This window comes from Chiloscyllium plagiosum, unplaced genomic scaffold, assembly GCF_037043375.1.
Source record: "Chiloscyllium plagiosum isolate Xiang-an unplaced genomic scaffold, Cpla_swu_hap1 HiC_scaffold_25, whole genome shotgun sequence".
Classification (NCBI taxonomy): Eukaryota; Metazoa; Chordata; class Chondrichthyes; order Orectolobiformes; family Hemiscylliidae; genus Chiloscyllium; species Chiloscyllium plagiosum.
In genome coordinates, this window is record NW_028270163.1 from 2281740 (window position 1) to 2301346 (window position 19607).

General features: G+C 40.2%; 1 protein-coding gene across 1 annotated transcript in view; it reads left to right on the forward strand.

Annotated features, from left to right (window-relative positions):
• myo15b (myosin XVB) overlaps nucleotides 1-18860 on the forward strand; it is a 267080-nt gene extending 248220 nt beyond the window's left edge. Inside the window, exons 42-44 of the mRNA XM_088000375.1 lie at nucleotides 16696-16829; nucleotides 17235-17375; nucleotides 18575-18860. Of these exons, the coding sequence (XP_087856501.1) occupies nucleotides 16696-16829; nucleotides 17235-17375; nucleotides 18575-18640 (341 nt within the window). The 3' untranslated portion in view covers nucleotides 18641-18860. The remainder of the gene's footprint in view (nucleotides 1-16695; nucleotides 16830-17234; nucleotides 17376-18574) is intronic.
• Nucleotides 18861-19607: the final 747 nt, after the last annotated feature.

Below are 19607 nucleotides of genomic sequence, written 5' to 3' on the forward strand. Positions count from 1 at the left end.
CAGAGTATTGAATATAGGAGTTGGGAGGTCATGTTGCGTCTGTACAAACATTGGTTCAGCCACTTTTGGAATACTGCGTGCAATTCTGGTCTCCCTCCTCTTGGGTGGATGTTTTGAAACTTGAAAGTGTTCAGAAAAGATTTACAAAGTTATTGCCAGGGTGGAGGTTTGAGCTACAGGGAGAGGCTGAATATGCTGGAGCATCGGAGACTGAGGGGTGACCTTATAGAGGTTTATAAAATCATGAGCGACACGAATAAGTTAAATAGACAGGGTCTTTTTCCTGAGGTGGGGGAGTCCAAAATTGGAGGGCAAAGGTTGAGGGTGAGCAGGGAAAAAATTAAAATTTAAGGAGCAATTTGTTTCAGGCAGAGGGTGGCGCACATATGGAATGAGCAGCCAGAAGAAGTACAATTCCTCTGGTGGAGGCTGGTACAATTACAACATTTAAAAGGCATCTGGATGGGTATATGAATAGGAAGGTTTTAGAGGGATATGGGTCAAGTGCTGGCAAATGGGACTAGATTAGGTTAGGATATCTGGTCGACATGGATGAGTTGGATTTAAGGATCTGTTTCCGTACTATACATCTCTATGACTCTAAACCTCTTCTAAGTTTGATAGTATCAGAAGCCAAGTAACACCAGGTTATAGTCCAAACAACTTTATTTGAAACAGTAAAAAACAATGCGAAATATTCATTTAGTATCTCTCCCATCTCCTGAGGTTCAACACAAAGATGACCTCCTTGATCTTTAAGAGGCCCTACCGTCTCTCTAGTTACCCACTTGCTTTTAATGTATTTGTAGAATCTGTTTGGATTATCATTTACCTTATTTACCAATGCTATCTCATATCCCCTCTTTGCCTTCCTGATTTCTCTCTTAACAATGCCATCACACACTTTATGTTGATTAAGAGATCCCATTGAGCCAAGTTGTTCTCCATATCTAAAATAAGATTCTCTTTCATTCTTGAAGACAACCTCAATGTTTTTATTCATCCATTGTTCCCAACTCTTACCGGCCTTACCCTTTACTCAAACAGGAACAAAATGTCGCTGAACTCTCATCATCACACTCTTGAATGCCTCCCACTCCTCAGATGTCCTTTTACCTGTGAACTGCCTACTCCAATCAACTTTTGAAAGTTCTTGTCTCATACCATTAAAATTTGTCTTACTCCAATTAAAAACTTTAACTTTTATGGAAGGATTATCCTTTTCTGTAACCATTTTTAAACTAATAGAATTATGATCGTGAGACCCAAACTGTTCTCCCACTTCTACTTCAGTCACCTGCCCTGCCTTATTGCCCATAAGAACATCTAATTTTACTCCTTCTCTAGTAGGAACATCCACATATTAATGAAGAAAATTTTCTTGAACACATTTGACAAATTCTTCACCATCCAAACTGTTAACACTATGATAACCCCAGTCAATGTTTAGAAAATTAAAATCCCCTATTATTACAGCCTTATTATGATTATATTTATCTGAGATCTCCCTACATATTTATTTCTCAATTTCTCTCTTACTATTGGGGGGCCTACAGTACAAACCCAAAGTGATCTTTCCTTTCTTATTTGTAATTTCTATCCATATATTTTCACTGGACAATTTTTCAGAAATATCTTCCTGAGTTATAGAAGGCCCTGAGTTCATCAGCCTTACCTGTAAGACCCCTTGCATTGAAATAAATGCAATTTAGTTCTTCGAAGTTACTACATACTTTGACTTTCTGTTGTCTTTCTTTTCTAATTGACGTGCTGTCCTCACATTCAGAACCTTACCCATCAATCCTTCCATTTACACTTAGACTTCCTCCACTCCCCCTCTCTATCAGTATAAAGTCTCCCTTGGTTTTCTTTTTAATCTTCTACCTAACCTCTTAAACTCACTCAGCACTGCTTTAATCTTTTCCCTAAAAATGTCATTGTGTACAATAATTTCTGGCTTCTCAATCTCACCTTTAACAATATGCTTGAAACGTTTAGAGACATCCTTAATCCTCGCACCAGGAAAGCAACAAACCATCCTAAGTTTACGCTCACTACCGCAGAATCTCCTGTCTATGCTCCTGACAGGACAGTCCCCTATAACAATAATTCTATTAAATCTTGTCAAACAGTGCCTAATATAAGAATCGTTCCAAGTATCCAATAACTGACTAGCCCTTTCATTTTCCTCAGACAGACTCTCTCCATCAATAGTTCCAAAAACTGAACATCTATTTGATAGATCCTTCTTACTTTTCCTGACAGTCACCCATCTATCTGACTGATCCTGCTGGGTAATAACTTTTCTAAATCTACTAGCCATCTTATTCTGTACTTTATATATGGCCTTAATAACATTAACATTAAGCCTAAAAAGAAGATATTTCAATTACACATTATATATAAAATAAATTATGTTTCATTACCTACAGAAAATAATGTTAAAATGGAAAAAAATATATCAAACATATAAAACTGAAATAAAATCAACCACTCAGCTGATCAACTGAAAAAAAAAACAACTCTCAGTAAATTCCTCTAAGAAAAAAATCTTCTCCAGAACTGACCACGTGTAGGACTCTCTGGAACAAAAACACAATTCCCTATTTAAAACACTGTTCGGTTTTACAAAAAACAAATTTTGCATGTAAAAAAAACTCTCCAAAAATGCATATAGACTTTGTAAATTTCTGGATTAAGAAATTCACTGTAGAACTTGTAAAACGCATTTTAAAAAAAGGTCTGTTTGAAAATAAAATTGCGATTTGTTTGCTTTTTGGGGTTTTTTTTGAATGTTAATGAAACAAGTGGAAAAAAATCTTATATTAGTAAACTATAATGACTATAATAACTGTAAAATCTACATTGCTCCAGTTAAGCAAGTAAAGAATTCCACAGATTCAGTACAGAAGAAATTCTTACCCACCTCTGAATTAAATGGCTGACGCCCTTATTCTGAAATGATGCCCTCTGATCTTAGACTCTCACAAAAGAAACGATCTCTCCACATCTACCCTGTCAAGCCCCCTAAGAATCTTGAATGATTCTTATCACCTCTCATTCGTCTAAACTCCAATGTGTATGGCCCAACCTGTTCAAATTCTCCTCATAAAAAAGTTCATCCATGTTCAACCTAGTGAACCCTCTATGGACTGCCTGTAATGCCAGTATATCTCTCCTCAGGTAAGGAGTCCAAGACTGTTACAGTATTCCAGCTGTAGTCCAGCTTGTATAGTTTTAGCAAGGCCTCCCTATTTTCATATTCCATTCACTTTGAAATAAAGGCCAACATTCCATTTGCCTTCTGTATAACCTGTTGAACTTGGGCATGGCTTTTTGTGTTCCAAGCACAAGGATTCCCAAATTCCTCAGCATTGCATCTTTCTGCAGTCCTCCTCCATTTAAATAATATTCAACTCTTCTGCCACAGTGCATACATAACTTCACATTTCTCACATTATCTTCCATATGTTAAGTCTTTGCTCGCTCACTTAACCTGTCTCTATACTTCTTCACACTGTGTCATCCTGAGCACTCGCCTTCCTACCTATTTCTGTCATCTACAACTTGACAATCTTGCTTTCACTTTCCTCATCGAAGTCATTAATATACATTGTAAATAATTGTGGCCCCAGCACTGATCCCTGTGGCACTCTACTAATTAGAGGTTGCCATTCTGAAAATGTCCTTATCCCAATTCTCTGTCTTCTCTTAGTTAGTCAATCCTCTATCCATAATGACATATTACCTCCAGAGACCATTCATTTCTGATAAAGACTAAGAATTCCAATCAGGAATCCAAAATAAAAAAATTCATAATCAGAGTGTTTAGAATGGGGAACTCATTACAAAAGGTAATGGTTGAAACAAATAATAATTGCATTTAAGGGGAGGCTACACAAGCATTAGCCTGGGGAGAGAATAAAGGGGAATGATGTTAAATTTAAAACAGGAAATATGGGATGAAGCTCCATTGGAGCATAAACACTGGCATGGACTGGATGGATCAAATGGCTTTTTCCATGCTGTATATTTTGTTACAAAGTCATAGTAAAGGGTGGTAGGCAAAGAATGCTCACCATTTTATTTGTGGACACCTTGCTTCTCAAAGGCTTTTTGCCAAGACATTTATAATGATGGATGTCTGCTAATATCTTTACAATATTCTGATATCTATTCTAAGGATGGCACAGTGGCTCAGTGTTAGCACTGTTGCATCACAGCACCAGGGACCCAGGTTCAATTCTAGTCTCGGGTGACTGTCTGTGTGGAGTTTGCACATTCTCCCTGTGTCTGATTGGGTTTCTTCCCACTGTCCAAAAATGTGCAGGTCAGGTGAATTGGCCATGCTAAATTGCCCATAATGTTATGTGCATTAGTCAGAGGGAAATAGGTCTGGGTGGGTTACTCTTCAGTGTGGACTTTTTGGGCCTGTTTCCACACTGTAGGGAATCTAGAATTTAGTCTAATTTCATTTCACACAAATCACTCAAACAAGTGCATTCTCAAATTGCAGATTTTATCAGCTTTAGTGTCCTGTTTTTAAAATTTGATCACAGGGTAATATCCCTATTCTCTATATTCTATCACTGGCAGGAACAGCATTTGCTACTATTCCTATTTGACTTTGAGAAGGTGCTGGTAAGCCTTTTATTTATGTTGCTGTGCTCCATATGTTGGAGGTTCATCCATTGAGACACTGGTACTGACAATCTGCTGGGCTGAATGGACCACACTGTCCACATAAGACTTGGTATAAGACTTCCAAAGCGCGCTCTCTACACCAGTCTTTGACACAGCTAGCTGCAACAAGGTGGGGGGAAAAAATGCTTCAAGGATATCCACAAAACCTCTCTGATAAATTGCAATATCCCCACTGACTCATGGGAATCTCTTGTCTGAGAAAACCCAAACTGCAAAAGAAATATTCACGAAAGTTCCTAATCATCTTGAGCACCCAATCCAGTCCAAAATGGAGGCCAAGCCAAAACAGCAGATATCTGTTGCCTAGCTGCAGCATCATGTGTGCATACAGTATTGCACAATTTAGCTACCTCGAAGTGGAAGAAAGTCATCCTCAGTCTCAAGAAATTTCTTAAGAGGAAGGAAGTGAACCTGTGAGGGAGGAAGTTCCAGGATTCTCAACAAGTGACGATTAAGGGATGGAGATATATTTCCAAGTCAGGATAGCACATGGCTGGGAATGATACTTGCAAGTTTAGTGTTGCTGTGTCTGCTGCTCTTGCTCTAGACAGTAGTGGACATAGGATCAGAGGGTACTGTGTTGGAACAGCCTTGGTAAATTTCAGCAGTGCATCTTGTAGATGTAACATACTGCTACTATTATGCATTGGTGATGGAGGGAGTGGATCAAGCAGATTGCTTTGTCCTGGATGCTTTCAAAGGTTCTTTAGTGTTGTTAGAGCTGTACGCATCTAGACAAATGGGAGCAATCTATCTCATTGATGATTTGTGCCTTGTAGATGTAGATGGTAGACAGACTTAGACAAATTGGGAGTTGATTTAATTATTGCAGATTTTCTATTACTCTGAGGAACTTCTGCAGGATGTCCTGGAGCTGAGCTGACTGACCTCCAACAACCATATTATTTTCCTTTCTGCTAAGCATGACTCCATCCAGCAGAAAGTTTTCCCAATTCCCATTGTGTTTTGTTTGGGATTTTTAATGTCACACTCGGTCAACTGCGGCCTTGACATCAAAGACAATCACGCTTACCCCACCTCTGGAGTTCAGTTCTTTTGTCCATGTTTGAACCAAGCTACAATGAGGTTAGGAGCTGATTGGCCCTGGTGGAATCCAAATTGATGTTATTGTTAAGCATACCTAGGACTCAAGTGGATCAGAACATAAGAAATAAGAATACCTTCAAACCTGTTTCACTATTATATAAGGTCATGATAATCTGATGGACTTAGTCTACCTAACTGCCTAACGCGCATAGCTTTTGATTCTCTTGCAAATCAAAAATCTGTCTAACTCAGCCTTGAACATATTCAATGTCTCTACTTCTCACTGGGGTTAGAATTCTCAAGAATAGTGGTACCCACAGAAACACCTTTCATTTGGAAGAAGAATGGAGTTGAAGGAAAGGTTGTTCTTTGGAGAATAAGTTCAGCCAAGCAGAGGACGATGGTGGTGGATGGAAAACTCGATTTAAAAAGGATACAGAGAGCTCTCAGACCATCCTGGTGGTGAATGAAGTAATTCTCCTACTTCAACTGCAGCATGGCAACTGCTTGAGACATCTTTACTTTACAGAAGAGGTTATGTTTGCTGCCACAACAATTGCAACTTCAAAGCAGAGCGAGGACAGCGGTGACTGGGTCAACCAAGATGATCACGGCTCTTATTTGTTTCTTCCAGGCTGCTGATTGAGACATAACAACATCTTACCACTGAATACGGACATAACTGATGTTGTTTATACATATTAAAATGCTTTAATTCCCTATAGCCAGAGATGAGCAGACAGAGACTTTGCCTATATTACAGGCTTTGCCAGGGTTCTGGATGCCATTTACTGCAGTGACATTGCCTTGCATGTGAACTTTGCTATTTTCATGAATCGTAAGAGATCCAGTCACTTAATTTCCATCTATAATGTGACCATAGACACTGTATTGTGAAGAGGAATGCCTGTTATCCTGCTGGGAGTCACAATTCCTTCACTCTATGGCAGTGCTCTGTATCATCTTCATTTGACTCATGTTAAAGGCCCCCTATTGGGCAACAAGTATATACCGGTTTTCTGTGCCAAGATTGTGTCAGACTTGCCCAAGCCCACTGATAGTGCACACTAGTTTCTGACAGATTTATCAGTTTGCTAAGCATTAGTGTGTACAATTATCATTCTCATCCGACTCCTGTGAAACAGAACTAGTGTGTGGCCTTGGCAAGCAAGCACCTTATTATCCTGTCCATTCACCCTGGTAGTAGCTCACTTCTGAGTGGACATCAGTATGCACAAGTTCTTCCTCTATCCTGGACTCAAACATAGACACAGTCCATTTGTCTCTGAACTAGTGGCTACAATATATGATTGTGTTTCTTCATCTCCTTTGGCATGGAAATTCCAATCAGGATGAGAAACTCTATTTCCAACTCTGATCAGACTGAAAAATGCAAACTTTCACTCAGAAAATTCCTGGAAAGAAACCTGCTGTTACAACACAGCAGAGACCAGCCCAGAATTATCTTCTAAACTTTCTAAACGGTGAGAAAATTCATAAAGCCAAAGTATAAAGGGATCTGGGAGTGCAAGTCGAGGATTCTCTAAAGGTAAACATGCAGGTTGAGTCCGTGATTAAGAAAGCGAATGCAATGTTGTCATTTATCTCAAGAGGGTTGGAATATAAAAGCACTGTTGTGCTACTGAGACTTTATAAAGCTCTGGTTAGGCCCCATTTGGAGTACTGTGTCCAGTTTTGGTCCTCACACCTCAGGAAGGACATACTGGCACTGGAGCATGTCCAGCGGAGATTCACACGGATGATCCCTGGAATGGTAGGTCTAACATACGAGGAACGGCTGAGGATCCTGGGATTGTATTCATTGGAGTTTAGAAGATTAAGGGGAGATCTATTAGAAACTTACAAGATAATACATGGCTTGGAAAGGGTGGACGCGAGGAAATTGTTTCCGTTAGGCGAGGAGACTAGGACCTGTGGACACAGCCTTAGAATTAGAGGGGGTAAATTCAAATCAGTCCTGTGGAATTCATTGCCACAGAGTGCAGTGGAGGCTGGGACGCTAAATGTCTTCAAGGGAGAGATTGATAAATTCTTGATGTCACAAGGAATTAAGGGCCACAGGGAGAATGCGGGTAAGTGGAGTTGGAATGCCCATCAGCCATGTTTGAATGGCGGAGTGGACTCGATGGGCCGAATGGCCCTACTTCCACTCCTATGTCTTATGGTCTTATTTGCAGCCAGTTGTGAGGTTATTGTTAAAACCAATGGCCTTCCCCACAGCCAGCCATTTTGACAGCTTCTGTGCAAAGGTAAGTATATAAGGTAAGGGTAGTGGTTGGATGCCAGATATGTTAAGGGCAGGGTGTGATATGGTGGGCGGGTGTATAGGTTTGGCAGAGTTGGAGTGGTTATCGGATTCTAGGGTCTCAGGGGTTGGGATTGGCTGGGTTCAGGAGGGTTTCTGTGGCTGTTGGGTCTGAAGGCCTTAGGCGGAAGGGGGATGCTGGGTCCGGTAGGGTTGTAGTGAATGTCCTGTCTGAGAATCTCAGCAATTGGGAGTGGGAACGACTGGGTCTGACAGGGTTAGTGTGGATAATCTGTCTGGGATTATCTGGCCAGGATTAGCAAGGTGGAGGTGAAGAAGGGGTAGCACATTCCAGTCAGAGATTAGTGTTGGATCTCAGATACAGTAGTGATAGGAACAGCTATTGTGTGCATGGGTGTTAGAATTGAGGATTGTGGGCATGGATCATGTCCAGCAGGGCTGTGGCCAGTGGTAGTGTCAGGTTGGGAGATAGTCTGACAGGGCTGGGGAGAGTAGAATAGCTAGTGTCAGTGTTGTTGAATTTGGGAGAAATGTTGAGACCAATGGCATTGGGTTGGGGGTGGAGTGGAGGAGAAAAAGAATGGGTGACACTTCTGGCTTAGAGAAGGGGTATCCATTTAGAATGGGTTAGGGTCCAATGGGGTAACGAGGTGGGGAGGCATTTATGTCAGGCTGGGGGCAGGATCTGACATATCCAATGGGGTTGGTGGGGAGGATGTTGTGTTGGGTCAAGTTAAATGTGTTCTGCAATCACTATGCCCAGTTTCAAGACTTTGACAATTCAACTCCTATTGTGCAAGCACCAGATGCAATCATATTTTCAATGTGTAAAATAACTTCAATTGAGAGGAGTAGGAAACCCTTCTAATCTTTAGCATTCTTCTATGTGGGGAGGTAGAGTAGTCTCATTGGCAATGTCTCCCCATATCGAAATGTCTTTTAAGCTAGCCTGACCACCTAAAAGATTGCAGGACACAAGATTGATTTATTGTCGTGTGTACTGACATATAATGAAAAGCTTTTTTAAGAGGAGTACAAGCAGACCATAGCAAGCAAGGATAAACAAATCAAAAGACTTAGACAAAGGCGTACAGGTTATGTTGCACAGGGTGTACACTAGGCAAGATCAAGCGTTAGCAAGATCAGCATTATTTGAGGCTAGAGAATCCATTCATCAGTCTAAAATGGCCAGGAAGAAGCTGTTTCTGAACCTGCTGGTGCGGGTGTTCAGGCTTCTGTATCTTCTGCCTGACAGAACAGGTTGTAGGAGACCATTACCAGGGTGCTGTTATAAAGTCAAAAGCATGTATGTTAACTTTAAAATAGAAAGTGTTTTCTGAATTTTGAAGTAAGCTTAAAGTGCTAGCTCAGCTGCCCAAATGGAAAGCTGGGAGCTAAGCTGTTCCAAAATAGATACATGTAGCAAATGACTGTTAAATGGATACCTGGGTTTTGGTTGCTGTTTGGACAACAATTAAAATTTAACCAATTAGTTCAAATTATGCCCAGCATACTAAAACCCAGTCGAGTTTGAATTTATTGTTTTGACAACATCGAACCAATGAGATAGTATGACGCTGGGGGGTATAATAAATGTGGGCATTTTAAAAAATGGTTCAGAGAAAATAACTGCCATAGAGCCTGATAGCTAACTACCCATCTAACATCTTGCTCTCAAAGAAATTAGAAAGCACTCTCTATTAAAAGGTACCTTTTCATGTAAAACATACCCAGGCAGATCAGCAGCCAGAAGACTGAAGTCAGCAGAGAAGGCAGAGACTGTGTGGTATTAAGATTAAGTTAATGCAATGTTTAATAAGTGTATTATTGGAATAGACTATTTTTTATGGTTTGGGTCAGATAATAAGTACTTAAGAAAAGGGACACTTTGATTTGTGAATACTTTTTGTTTAATGTTCACTATTAGAGATAGGCAAATAAATTGTCATTTTTCTTGAAATAGTGGAAGTTAGGAGTTCTCTATCACTCACATTTTAACAAATTATGAAGTGAGGTGAGCTTTTCTGGGGTTTGGTTTTAATTAACAGAGGAGTTCGACTTCCGCATCGTAATGGTTGGGAGCTCATCATCCAGGTCTTGGACAGATTTGAACAGATTTGGGGACAAAAGATCCCAGCAGTTAAACATTTGGTGATTACTCTCCTCCTGATCTTTAAATAAAACTTAGGTGAGAAAATTTGTTTATTTTCAGTTACTTGTGTTTGGTTAAATTGAAAGTGAGAGAAATACTCAACATTGCTAAAGAGGTTCTAGGGTTTGAAGATGCTTCCCAAATTTGCTAAGAAATTTTAGAAAGATAGAGGAAGGATATGCTTTTAGAATTAGCAAACAGGTTAGAATTGACCAAGGACAAAAGGAGAGGTGAAATTGAAAAGGAGTTGGTCAAGCACTTAGGTATATCAGAGAAACAGACAAGTGTAGTGGAGTTAGAAAATCTTAAATTGCAAATGAGGCAACTGGATTTAGAAGATAAAGAAAGAGACAGAAGGTTCTTAGCTGAGCAAAAAGAGAGAGAAAGAGAAGAGAAAGGGAGAAAAAGTTGTGAATTAGTCAGGAAAGTTAGGTTAACAGGATGGAGATGAAGGGAGAAGGTAGGGATGTATACAAAGATGTTAAAACATTGCCACATTTCAATAAGAAAGATGTTGAAGCCTTTTTTAATTTCATTTGAAAAATTGGCAGGTGGAGTGGACAGAGCTGTAAAAATAGACAAGACATATGAAGCTCTAAGAGAAATTATTCTGCTGGAGGAGTTTAAAAACTCACTTCCAGAGATGATAAGAACTTATGTAGATGAACAGGAATTTCAAGAAGTGAGAACAGCAGCAGAAATGGCAGGTGAATATCCATTGGTACATAAGGTGAAATTTAGCTTCCAACAGGAATTCTATACCATGAGGGACAGAAATTGGGAGAAGTGGAAATCCTACACTACAAAGCAAAGAGTAGATCACACTGGGAATAGTCTACCACAGGTGAACAAGGAAACCCAAGAGGGTGGAAAGGAGGTGAAAGGCCTCAGGTGTTTTCACTGTAATACTATAGTGCTGGTAGTTTAAGAAAGGCACTGGGAAAAGGTGTCTTCACTTCCATAAAATGGGACAAATAAAGTCGCAGTACTGGTCATTGAAGAAAGGGAAGAGATGTGGTAAAAGAGGCTAGGCCAGTGGGATGAGTGGAAGTAGTAAAGGAAACCCCAAGAAAAGTCAAGGAGCTCTGGAGATTGCACAGCCTAGGCAGGGGCTGGGTATTGAGTTAGTGCTCGATTTCTATAAAGACTTCACCTCTGTGAGTAAAGCTTACTCAGGAAGAACTGGGGGAGAAAGGAAAGAAGTTACAATTTTAAGAGATATGGGATCTGGTCAGTTTCTAGTAGTAAGAGATTAAGGTATTTGCACTCTTTCTGACATGTTACTTAAGAGAGTGATAATTTGTGGAATAGGTAGGTAGAAATTTAGCATTCCCCTGTGTAAGATCAGGTTGTAGAGCCAACAGTGGGCTTGATTGTCAGTTTCAGGAATATAGTTTGTTTTTGGGAATGACTCAGCAGGATCTAAGGTGGGAATGACACCCCTTTTGGTGGAAAAGTCAAAAGAAGACCAAAATGCTGAGGAGTTAAAACCCTGGAATTTCTTCAGACTGTGTAGTAACAAGATTCCACTGTCATAACTTCCAGCAAGAAGGAAAAACTAAAAAGAAAAATAAAGGAGTTGAGATTCATTTAGCTGACTCCCTGTTTGATGTAAAAATCTGAACAGACAGAGGGTCAGGAAGAGGTGTTTAGTCCTGACATGTTACCTGAGAGAGTGATAATCTGTGGACTTACAACAGAAAAATGAGACTATATATACACACACACTCAGAAAATGAATCCGAATGTATTCCCGATGGTTATTATCTTAAGAATAGAGTCCTAAGATGAAAATGGAGACCATGGCAGATTACTGCAGAGGAGAAATGGACAGAAGTGCACCAGATTGTGTTGCTGGTAGCATACAGATAGGAGATATTATGGGTAGCACATGAATTGCCAGTAGGTGAACTAACTAAACAGCGCCTGAACTAAACGGCACAGCATAGATTGAAGCAGGAGGCACATAAAAACTCTCAAATTTGGACGTTTTCCTGTGGGGATGATGTATTAGTATTATTACCATTGGTAGGAGATCCCTTAAAGCCAGGTTTAGTGGTCCTATCACATTAGGAAAAAGTTGAGTCAGGTAAACTATCTGGTAAAGATGCCGGATAGAAGAAAACTGAAATCGGTCATGTCATATGAATATGTTGAAATAGAGACAGGGAACTGGAGAAACAAGCGTTAGTTACTGCCCCAGAGAGTGAGGAGTCAAATCCAGATGGTGTGGAATTTGATGTGCCTCAAAATATGTTAAATAACGAGGAAGTACTTGAGGACTAGGAAAGGATAGTGAGCTTAAATCAGAATGGAAATTCCTGCCTCTATTCCTGTTGAAGGGCTTTTGCGTGAAACGTCGATTTTCCTGCTCCTCAGATGCTGCCTGACCTGCTGTGCTTTTCCAGCACCACTCTGATCTAAACTCTGGTTTCCAGCATCTGCAGTCCTTACTTTTGCCTAAGGATAGTGAGCTGTCTGCCTCAGGAGCAAAGAACCAAGTTGAAAGGTTTGTTGCAGCAGTATGAGGACATATGCAGGAATAGAATGGGGATGACTAATACTATATTGTATGAGGTGGAAGTAGGAACGTGTTCCGATAAAACAATACCCCTATAGGCTTAATCCTCTCAAAGCCGTACAGGTCCAGAAGGAAGTGGATATGATGCTCAACAAACACATGATCGAACCGAGTCAGAGTGAGTCGAGTTCGGTGATTGTGTTAGTTCCCAAATATGACAGAACTCAACGCTTTTGTGTGGACTATCGGAAGATCAATGCCATAACTAAATTGGAACTCTATCCAATATCAAGGTTGGAGGACTATCTAGAGAAAGTTGGACAAGCTACTTACATTACAAAGTTGGACTAACTGCATGGTTATTGGCAGGTACCTTTCATTATAGAATTCTTACAGTTGGCTGACACCCTGTTTGGGTCCACACCAAACAGTATCCCACCCAGATGGCTGACCTACATTGCCTGCACATCCCTGAACACTACAGGCAATTTAGCATGAGCAATCTGCCAAACTTGAACATCTTTGGACTGTGGGAGGAAACTGGAGCACCCGGCAGGAACCCAGACAGGGAGAGAATGTGCAAACTCCACACAGACAGTTGCCCGAGGTGGAATCAAACCCGGGACCCTGGCATTATGAGGTAGCAGTGCTAATCACTGAGCTGCCCTTTATCAGAGAAAGCAAAAGAAGTTTCTACATTTATAACACCAAATACCAATTCCAAGTGATGCCCTTTGGAATGAAGAATGCACCAATCACATTCCAAAGACTCACGAGCAGAGTTGTGGCCAAATTAACAAATTTTGCAGTTTATCTGGATGATGTGGTGATCATTAGTGAGTCCTGGAAAGATCACACATTGGCAGAGCTCTTTGAACAATTATGAGAAGCAAAACTGCGAATAAACTTAAAGAAAACAGAATTCGTGAAGGCAGAGGTGACGTTCTTGGGACATAACATTCGGAGACATGGAAGTATGACCCCAAGGAACGTAAGGATGAAGGCCTTTGAGGAATTTCCATGGCCATCCTCGAACAAAGGAGTGCTTCAATTTTTGGGATGGAGCAAGTTCTATCTGAGGTTTGTTCCAAACCTGAGCAGCATAGTGGCAACGCTGACAGATTTACTAAAGAAGAACACAAAGTTTTGGTGGACAGAACAATGCAAGGATGCATTTGAGAATTTAAAAGTTGTATTAACTACCACACCAGTTATAGCTACACCATTTGTTTTGAAAATCTTCGAAGTTGCAATCGATACTAGCAATTTCGGAGTTGAAAGTGTATTGACACAGGGAGATGAGGATGGAATTGAACGGCCAAATGGCTAATTTTCAAAAAAGCTCAATATCCACCAGAGAAAATGCTCAACAATTGAAAAAGCATTATTGAATTTGGTACTGGTCTTACAACATTTTCAGGTTTATTTTTTCTATGTTAGATTTGATTACTTAGTGTGAAAACAGGCCATTCAGCCCAACAAGCCCACACTGACCTACAACCCACCCATACATTTACCCCTTCACCTAACACTACGGGCAATTTAGCATGGCCAATTCACCTGACCTGCACATCTTTGGACTGTGGGAGGAAACCAGAGCACCCAGAGGAAACCCACGCAGACACGGGGAGAACGTGCAAACTCCACACAGTCAGTCACCTGAGGCGGGAATTGAACCCGGCCTCTGGCGCTGTGAGGCAGCAGTGCTAACCACTGTGTCGCCCACGTGACAAACAATGTCTCGGTTGTGTACACAGACCACAATCCTCACATTTTTTGAGAGATTTAAAGACAAAAATGTGAGACTATTTCATTGGAGTCTTATGTTAGAGACTTTTAATTTACAAACTGTACATGTTGTGTATCGTAAAAGTGAGATAGCCGATACGTTATCGCAGATTTAAAAAAAAGGGTAGATAAGATTGGACATATCAATTCCAATGTGCAGAATGGATTAAGGACATATGTGTTTCATAGTATTGGTATTAAGAATTATAGAAAAAAAAATGAAGCCATCTTTTCATTATGATAGTTCATTTGTTTCTTAAGGAGAGAGGTGTTACAAAGTTGAAAGCATGTATATTCACTTTAAAATAGAAAGTGTTTTCTGAATTTTTAAGCAAACTTAACGTGCAGGCTCAGTTGCCCGAATGGAAAGGCTGAAAGATGTGCTGTTCTAAAACAGATATATGTAGCAAATGGCTGTTAAATGGATACCTGAGTTTTGGGTTGCTGTTTGGACAACAATTCAAATTTAACCAATTAGTTTAAATTGTGCCCAGGATACTAAAACCCATCAATTTTGAATTTATTGTTTTAACAACATCGGATCAATGAGACAGTATGATGTTGGGTGGTACAAAAAACGTGGGCATTTTGAAAATTGGTCAAAGAGAGCCAGAGAGCTAATTGACCGTCTAATATCTTGCTGTCAAAGAAATTAGGAAACACTCTCTTTCAAATGTACCTTTTCGTGTAAAACATACTTGCAGTAAAAGAAAAGATGAGCCAGAGAGATCAGCAACCAGAAGACTGAAGATAGTGGAGAAGACAAAGACTGTGTGGTCTTGAGGTTAAGTTAATGTAATGTTTAATAAGTGTGTTATTGGAACAGCATATTTTTAATGGAGTTCGGGTCAGATAGTAAGTAGTTAAGAAAAGAGGGCTTGGATTTGTGAATAGTTTTTATTTAATGTTCACTATTAGAGTTAGGAAAATAAATTGTTATTTGTTCTTGAAATAGTGGAAGTTAGGAATTCTCTGTCACTCACATTTTAAACAGATTACAAAGCAAGGCAAGTTTTTCTGGGTATTTGGTTTAATAAACAGAAGGGTTCGACTTCCGCATTGTAACAGTGTGATGGGTATTTGATGATGTTGGCAGCCTTTCCGCAGCAGCAAGCTTTGTAAATGGAGTACACGAATGGCTTCTGTGATGGTCTGGACTGTCCACATTCTGTAGTTTCCATACCAGGCTATTATGCACATGGAAAGTATGCTCTCAGTGGTGCAAACCGTAGAAGCTGATGAGGGTCCGTATGGTCATGCCAAATTTCCTGAGCCACCTGAGGAAGATGAGACATTGTTGTGCCTTCAATGACTGTTGTATCTATGAGGGAAGTCCAGGACAGTTGTCGGTTATCAACACTTCGTGGAACTTGATGCTCTCCAATCTCTCAACCTCAGTTCCATTGGTATAGATGAGGCATGTTCTTCTCCTTTCTTTCTGAAGTCAATGGTCAGTTCTGTACATTTGCCGATGTTGAGAGCGAAGTTGTTCTCATTGCACCACGTCACCAAGCCCTTTATCTCTCTTCTGAATTTGAATCATCATTGTTAGATATCTGGCCCACTATGGTTTTGTCATCAGTAAACTTGTAGATGGCGTAGTAGTCTGTGGTTCAGAAAGCTGAGAATCCAGTTGCAGACAGCTGAGCTGAGACCAAGGTCACGCAGTTTTGAGATCAGTCTGGCGGGGATAATAGTGTTGAAGATGGTGCTGTAGTCAATGAGCAGGAGTCTGATGTAGGTGTCTTTGTTGTCCACGTGTTCCAGGGATGAGTGCAGGGCTATGGATATGGCTTCGGGAATGGGCTGTTTTTGGGAACACCATAAAACAGTGTGAAGATTCCGAAAGAAGATACTGAACCTATTTTGATTCTTCAGCAGTTTATGATATGTGAAATGAGTGACTCTGAACCACTGTGGAATAAAAAGGAAATCCTCCTGTCATAGCATTGGATATTCAGGTGCACACATTTCCATTGTTGTAAGGCCTACGTCAGATATAAAGTAACTCAGTGAGATGTTAATATTGCTATGCCATCAAACCTAAGTCAAACTAGTGAAAAGCCCTATCACAATCCATGGGGACAGGCAGTCTAATATACCCAGTACAACAATCCCTCTTGATTCCTTCCCATGTTCCATTCAGTTTCTACAAACTCAAAATTACACCTAATTTTCTCTTTTTTCTGTGTTCAGGTGAAGTGAAGGCTATGCCTCTGTTTGGTTACAATATCTTCATGGTGAAAAAGACAAGTGAACATTGGATTCCAAGTCCATGCATTTTAGCAGTCAATCAGGATGATCTAATTATCTTAAATGAGAATACCAAGGTATGGTATACTACATGCACCAAACTTCTTGAATATCTGCTCTGTATAATAAATTCCACATTAGGATATATTGGACACTGAGAATCTACATAAAGTGTCAAATTGCTTCAGTCACATTACTCCTGACTGATATGTATCTAATAGCTTCGGACTTTTGATGTACAAGAGGGTCAAGGATTATTGGAACATTCAGGAAAGTGCATTTATGGCCACTGTCGTATCTGACATGGTATTAATTAATGGTAGAGCAGTCTGAATGAGACAAATGGCAGACTTCTGCTCTGATTTCTTGTGATTTTATTAACAAGCTTGCAGTGTTCTGCTTGTTATTTGATGATATATCTGCACTATAAGATTCCCAATTTATAAGCATGTTTGATCTGTAGAACTAATCACTTGTTGCAGAATGACCTCCTGAAGATCCCTCTGATGGAGATCCAGACAATGCGCTCCTTGCACCCAACCAATGGATCGAAAATCCGAGAGATGGAAATCAACTTTGGCTCTTCAATCAAACCACAGACAATCACCTTTGAACTGAAAGAGGTAAAATGAAATATAAATTACTGCAGCTTAATAAGCAGGCAAAATAAATTGGCTAACCTTTCATCACTGACTTTGGGATTCAAATCCAGCACTTACTGAGACTGATTGCCAGATGTAGAGGGGCTTGGGAATTATGATATGATAGCTTGAATCCAGTTCTTACTTAGTCAGCAATACATAGCTTCAAATTTACTTACCGCTGGGCCCACTCAGAAAAGCCACAGAGTGATTGACATAAATTGAAAAATATTGTAGTGGTACAAGAGGGCTTTCTCATCTGAGTTTGTGACTGACAATCATTGTTGAAAGAGAAGTAAAGGAATTATGGAATTATGTAGAGAGAGACCCACACTATATCCAAACAATTGATAATCGATGTAGACGATGGGTACTTGATATGGTTTTTCTTTAATAAAGCATCTCTCACCCGAGGGGTTAAATAAAATAGTCATAGAGATGTACAGCACGGAAACAGACCCTTCGGTCCAACTCGTCCATGCCGACCAGCTATCCTAACCTAATCTAGTCCTGGATGGCCCAGGGAATCCCTTACGAACAGTTTGCTAACTGAGCTGGGAGGTTCGTTTTCAGACATTGCGTCACCATGCTAGGTAACATCATCAGAAAGCCTCCGAATGAAGCACTGGTGGTATGGCCTGCTTTTTATTTGTGTGTTTAGGTTTCCTTGGGTTTGTGATGCTATTTCCTGTGGTAATGTCATTTCCTGTTCTTTTTCTCAGGGGGTCAATGTGTTTGTTGATAGAGTTCCAGTTAGAATGCCATGCTTCTAAGAATTCTCGCGAATGTTTCTGTTTGGCTTGTCCTTGGATGGATGTGTTGTCCCAGTCGAAGTGGTGTTCTTCCTCATCTGTATGTAAAGATACTAGTGAGAATAGGTCATGTCTTTTTGTGGCTAGTTGATGTTCTTGTATCCAGTGGCCTTGGCAGAAACCAAACTTAGGTATGTGAGCAGGTTGCTGCTGAGCAGATGCTGCTTGATGCACTGTTGATGACAACCTGCATCACTTTGCTGATAATTGAGAAGAGATTCAAATAGTTAAATATGGCGCTGCCTAACATCCTTTTGACTGAATGCAGTCATGATGGTAAAGTTAGTTGTGAAGCTTACAGTAGTCTCCAACAGAAAATCAAGTAATAGCATGAACCATTATTTTGACAAGTGCTTTTTTTTTCTCCAGGCCAAAGAAGTCTGCCATATAATCGCAAAGATACTTGATGAGCTTTTAATGCACAGTGACTCATGATCACACATGATGCAAAATCCAACCAACTGGAAACTCTGCTAAATGAATTATCACTTTCGTCAAAACACAACCAATGCCTATCAGGAGCAGGAGAAGGCACTCCTCGTCTTGCGTGAAAATCAATACGGGTACTGAGCTGCGACCAGCGGCTGTGACTTACCTTCAATTGTATAGTAAAGAGAAAATAAAAAAAAGGAACAACCATCACAATGTCACACAATCTGGGCTGTTGTGTTTGTATCTTGGTTGGCTTTAGGTAGCAGACAGGCCATGCAGTGAAATCCGAAACACACAGCTATCATTGCGTGGAGGATTTACAACAGTCTACGTTTATAACCCCAATCCTAAATGTAATAAACCATTTTAGAGCACTCCTCAGGATTGTTGTGAAAATATTTGGCAGCGAGCCACACAGACTTTGGCAGGTATTAAAAAAGGGGTCAAAAGGCCATTTTTTTTAGGGCTATCTTGATAAAGTACAGATTTGAGATGGCCCAGGGAATCCCTTACGAACTCAACCTGTAAGCCTCTCCTGGTTCGTCCCAGAGATCATACGTTTGGTAGTCTGGTATAAAAAAACCTCTTGCAGACAGTTTAGTTTAATTTTAGTCATCCCCTTTATTTACTAATAACATCACTATCACAACATAACACTGATACCTCTAAGCCAGGCTAAGTGGATTCTAATAACCCAAGAGAGTAGAACATCAGCTCTTCAAGAACCCTGGCAGGCTACTCGGCTGAGCCATCACAAACAGGCTACCCTTATACAAAATGTTTTACAAAAGCTGTACTGTCACAAACAGACTTTCTTTACAAAAGTTTACAAAAGCTCTGCTTGTTCTGAACTAGACAGATAACAGTGAAGGACAATAACTCAGGAGAGAAGTTAATTGATACCGAGTTTTGTTTCGAGATCAGAATCAAACACTGTTATTAATCTCATAAAGGAACAGCCATGAATATT